The 5,466-nt window shown below is 41.5% G+C and overlaps 1 protein-coding gene across 1 annotated transcript in view; it reads left to right on the top strand.

Annotated features, from left to right (window-relative positions):
- LOC100955207 (disintegrin and metalloproteinase domain-containing protein 32-like) overlaps window positions 1–3,582 on the top strand; it is a 196,496-nt gene extending 192,914 nt beyond the window's left edge. Inside the window, exons 18-19 of the mRNA XM_012813618.1 lie at window positions 3,150–3,299; window positions 3,412–3,582. Coding sequence (XP_012669072.1) covers window positions 3,150–3,299; window positions 3,412–3,582 — 321 coding nt within the window. The remainder of the gene's footprint in view (window positions 1–3,149; window positions 3,300–3,411) is intronic.
- Window positions 3,583–5,466: the final 1,884 nt, after the last annotated feature.

Genomic DNA, 5,466 nt, shown 5'->3' with positions numbered 1-5,466 from the left:
TTCAGAATTTTTTCTTTCATATTAACTTTAGTGAATTTAATTATGATGTGCCTGGGGGATGTCTTGTTTGGGTTGAGTTGTGCTGGGGTTCTGAAACTGTCTGCTATCTGAAATTCTGGATCTCTCGTGATGTCTGGGAAATTCTCTTTCAATATTTCATGAAGAAGAGCCTCTGTGTTTTGTGAGGCAGCTTCATCACTTTCAGGGATTCCTATAAGGCGAATATTAGTTTTCATCAAATTATGCCAGAACTCTTTAAGAGAAAGATCCGTTCTTGTTTTCCATTTTTTTTTTCATCTTTGTGCTGTTGGGGTTGTTCAAAGTCTTTGTCTTCAATGTCAGAGATCCTTTCTTCAGTTTGTTCCACTCTGTTACGAAGAGATTCCACCGTGTTTTACAAATCTTTGAGCGCTACAACCTCTTGTCTCAAAGTTTCAAAGTCTTTGATCATTTTATTTTTGAAATTGTTGAATTCCTGAGTCATCTTTTGAATAATTTCTTGGGACATATTTTGAATAATTTCTTGAGACATTTTTTCAATCCTTTCTTGAAATTCTAGCTCTTTCCTTTCTTCCATTCTATTAATCTTGTTTACTATCCACATTCTGAACTCAAATTCTGTCATCTCAGCCATCGGGTTGGATCTTCAGATACCTCTGCCACATCCTTCCTTGGGGAGGTTGCTCTTTTGGTTATTCCTACTCCCGGAGTTTTTCCGCTGGCTCCGCCCCATGCTGGATTTACTCTGGTTGGCTAGGTGAGCTGGTAGGAGGAAGTTGGGTTGGGAGCTCTGGGAGTGATATTTTGCTGGCCTTTTTGGGCAAAGGCTGGGACTAGGGTCTGTATCTTTTCCCCTAGAACTTTGCCAAGGATGCAAATAATGCTACAGTCTGAGAGCCTAGAGGTCTGCTTGTCTCTATCTTGTTTACAGATGGTATCTGTTCTACCTTAGAAAATTGATTACTCTGGGTTAAGATCAGCTGTGGAGGAATAATTGTGATTAAGTCACCCCTCCCCTTACTGGCGATGGTTGGGAAAGGAAAACCACACATTCCCTCAATCACACCCCCAGAGTATCACTTTAGATAGTTCTCAGGTGATTGGCCCAGTTCAAATGATATGAGACAAGTGTCACAGTTAACACAATTCTCTGTGGGGGAGTTCGAGAGGTCTCTGGCAACTGTACAGCAGGGATCTTCTGGTCGCACAGGTATGGCCTGCTCCGGTGTTCTGTGGGGTCAGAGGGACCCGCCCAGCAAATAAAGTATTCTAGGGAGGTTGATGCCTCCTATCCCCCCTTGTAACTTTGTCACACGCAGTCACTGGAGACCCCAGGGGGCTGTGACCTAGTTGCCTAATAAGCGAGTGTGGCAGGGCTCTGTGTCTGCCAAAATCAAAGTAGAGCCAGTGCCAGCCCCACACAGTTATTGCTCTTCGACCCCCACCAGCAAAGGAAACTGAGGCTTGACTATCTTAGGCACTCAGTGACAACTGGAGAATATTCTACTTCAGGACAATTTGGGCCAGAGAAAAACCTGAGAGCATCAGAGATTCTCCCTCAACCACCAGTTAATTTGCCCAAATGAAGAGATCCAAACCTATTGACCTGGTCAGTACCCACTCCCTGGTTGGAAAGATCACAAGGTCTCTAGCAACTAATTAATAGGAGTCTACTGGTGGTATAAGTGTGGCTTGCTCTAATGCTCTGAGGAGTCAGAAAGGCCTGTTCAGTAGATAATTTGGAGTAAGGAGGCTGAAGTCTCTTTCCCCTCCTTACTCACCCTTTGCCGCTGGACTCTGGTAACTTCACTCTCAGTTAGCCCCACCAATAGTTTTTGTTGACCCAGACTCTGTAACACAGTCCTATCCAATGGGCGAGTGAGTCAGGGTTTTGTGTCTACCAGAGTCCAGGTAAGGTCAATGGGTTCATCAGGGTTTTGTGCTTGACAGAGTCCCAGTAATGTCAATGCCTTCTCCACTTGGTGACCACTCTTTGTGGCCAGCCAACAGGGATAGTTGAATCCTATCAGCCTCAGGGACTCAATGGGAGCTGTAGAATATTCCGCTTCGGTTCAATCTAAGCCTGGAATTTGTTTTCTTGAAGTCGTGGTTAGCCTCGGTGGGGAGGATGTGTGTTTATCTATCTCTTCTGTCAGTTCAGCTCCCCACTTTCAGCTTCGTTGGGTTCTTCCAGTAGTTGTCTCTCTCCCTGAACTGACGTTTATGTTGAAAGCTAGCTCTAGTCAGTTCTCATCTGCTATTCCTCCAAATTCTTATTGAATGTGAAATTTTAGTTAGGGAATATAGCCAACCCGGAGATTTAGCAAAGTACAAAGTACATTGAAACAAGGCAGACAAATAAACAGACTAAAATGCTACCAGACATACAAGCACTGCAATGCCCAGACACTCAGCCACATGTAAACAAACAGACAAAGAAGTAAACAGAGCAATAGACAAACCAGTCAACTAACAGATCAAAAATGAAAGAAGGGAGAAAGGAAAAGAAAAAAAAATAGTGATAATAAAGGATAACCACAGAAATGTTGGTCTTAGAATGATAGAGCAAACAAATAGGAAAGCAAACAATCCACGAAGAGAAAGTGCCAACATATATATATAATGAAAAGTAAAAGACTAAAGATTAAAAAAAAGAAAAAAAAAGAAAAAAAGGAGGGCACCACTAGGAAAACTACCTTTTTTTTTTTTTTGAGTATATACAAACAAGTCTCTTTTTCAATGTGGTGGGGTTCCAGTTAAAAAATATATATATAATTGTGCTGCAGTATATTTACTAGACAACAGGTGGCGCTGTGAGTGGTCCCTATGCTAATACCAAAAATGGGGGAAAAGAGAAGGAAAGAAAAAACAAATGGAGAATCTTTGCTGGCAGGATGCCAGATTCTCCCTACAACAGTTCCCACAGAGTGTTGGGTATCTTGGATTAACTTCAGATGCCAGATGGCTCCCTGCAGATCATATTGAACTCTCTGCGCTTTGGGGGGAGGTGTTATGGAGATGCCATTTTGGAGGTTTTACAGTACATCTGGTTCCTGGCTGGCAGCCCACTTCTATCTGTCCTCCAAACTTGGGACACAAGTTCACACTTCGCCAGACTTTCACTCAACTCCTAATTTCCCCTTGAACAGAAAACCGTTGTGGTCCGAGGGAAAAAAGCTGGGACCACCCCTTTTGCGGTCCGTGTTCAGTTTATTTCCAGAGTGGGAGGGGCCAGAGCCTCCGCCGCCGCTGCTGTTGCCACCGACCCTTGCGGGGAGACGTTCAAAAGATTTTTCAGTGTTTGTAGGAAGGGAACCAATTCCCTGCACTCAACTCCTGGTTTCCCCTCAAACAAATTTGTGTGGTCCAAGGGAAAAGAGCTAGAGTGCTCCTTTTGCCCTTGGATTTTAGTTTGTTTCTGATGGGGGAGGGGTTATAACTGCTGCCGCTGGAGCAGAACGTTCAAAAGACTCTTCAGTGTTTGCAAGACGGGAACCGATTCATCCTGCCTGTCACCGCGTCAGTGCAGCTCCAGAAAGACTTCCAAAATTACGGTTCCGAAGGAGAGTCCCTTCCCCTTGAGTTTCTGTCCGAATGCCTGGATCCCTAACACTCCAAACTGGGTCCAAATGTCTCCCATTTCTGGCCACCAAATTCTGCCCAGGAATGCACGCCTCACCACACCCTCCGCGAGTCATGCAAACTCCCCGCGAATTGGGCACAGGAGCCTTTCTTGGGGGAGGGATTGGTTTCTGTCTCTCAGAAATCAAGCCCCGTGACCTAAGCCACGGACCTGGCACTGCAGGTGGCAGATGGCGCCGTTTCCGCTGTTGCCCTATGTTTTTTCTGGCTGACACCAGAAAAAACATAGTTTTGGGCCACACTTCCAATCCAGCAATTCAGCTCTTTGCTGGTCACCCTGCGCTGCTTATCCGCACAAGAACTCCATGCAGAAGAGATCCAACAAGCCCACTCTCACCTGAAACCACCAGGAGAATTGACTCAGGGATGCATCTCCTCCACCATCTTGCTCTGCCTCATTTTAGATAAATTTTTAGCAGTGGGATTATTATAGAACATGGCAATTCTATTTATACTTTTGGGGGTAGTCTCTGCTGTTTCCCGTATTTGGCTGTGCACATTCTCATTGTCAGTGTGTAAGAGTTCCTTTCTCTCCACATCCTCCTCATCATTTGTTATTTTTTGTCTTTCTTATAACAGTCATCAACCTGGAATGAGAAAATACCTCATTGTGATTTTGATTTTCACTTTTGTCATGGTTAGCAGTATTGAGCATTTATTCATTTATTTTTTGACCATTTACATGTCTCCTTTTGAGATGTGTGTTCATATAATTTGGTAATTTTAATCAGTTTTTTTTATATTTAGATGTTTGTGTTACTTGTATAATCTGAGTATTAATCCCCTGTCACATGAGTAGTTTCCAAATATTTTCTTTTATTCTGTAGGTTGCCTTTCACTCTGTTAATTGCTTCTTTGGTTGTTAAGGTGTGTAGTTTCATATAATTACATTTGATTATTTTTGCTTTTGAGGTCTTTGTCATAAAATATTTTCCCAGACCCATGTCCTAATTGTTTTCTCTATTTCCTTCTACTAATTTAATTTTTCATAGCCTTACATTTAGGTCTTTAATCCACTTGGAGTTTATTATTTGTATAGGTTGAGAAGTGAATTTCTACTTTCACTCTTCTACATATGGATATCCAATTTCCCCAACACCTTTAAGCTTAAACTGTATTTTTTTAAGTTAGAAAAATTCTCAACCATTATCTTTTCAATTATTGATTTTTTCATATTTTCTATTTTCTCTTTATAGAAATCCTTATATTTCCATTCTATCCTCTATTGTGCCGATGGTTGTCTTCTTTTTCCTTTTTATCCATCTTCTCTTCTTTTCCCTCTTTTCCTTTTGAGACTGAAAAAGTAATTTTAAAAACCAAGATATAAGTTACATAATTCATTGTTGTTGCCATGTGCAGTTTATGGGTTTAACAAATATATATATATATATATACACACATATACACAACAGAAGCAAAATAAAAGACCATATTATTCTCTCAATAGACTCAGAAAAACCTTTAGATAAAATACAGCATCCTTTTCTAATTAGAACACTGAAGAATATAGGTATATGTAGCACATTCCTTAAACTCAAAGCTGTCTATGACAAACACACAGCTAATATTTTACTGAATGGAGTAAAACTAAAAGCTTTTCCAGTTAGAACTGGAACCAGACAAGGTCATCCTCTGTCACCATTACTATTCAACAAAGTGCTGGAAGTTCTAGCCAATACAATCAGGCAAGAGAAAGAAATAAGGGGCATTCAAATTGGAGCAGAGGAGGTCAAACCCTCCCACTTTGCTGATGATGTGATCTTATACTTAGAGAACTCCTGAGACTCAACCACAAGACTCCTAAAAGTAATGAAAAATTATAGT

Source organism: Otolemur garnettii, unplaced genomic scaffold (assembly GCF_000181295.1).
Source record: "Otolemur garnettii isolate 467f Iridium unplaced genomic scaffold, OtoGar3 scaffold00284, whole genome shotgun sequence".
Taxonomy (NCBI): domain Eukaryota; kingdom Metazoa; phylum Chordata; class Mammalia; order Primates; family Galagidae; genus Otolemur; species Otolemur garnettii.
Note: the sequence above shows the minus strand (reverse complement) of the source record. Positions and strands in the feature narration are given on the sequence as shown.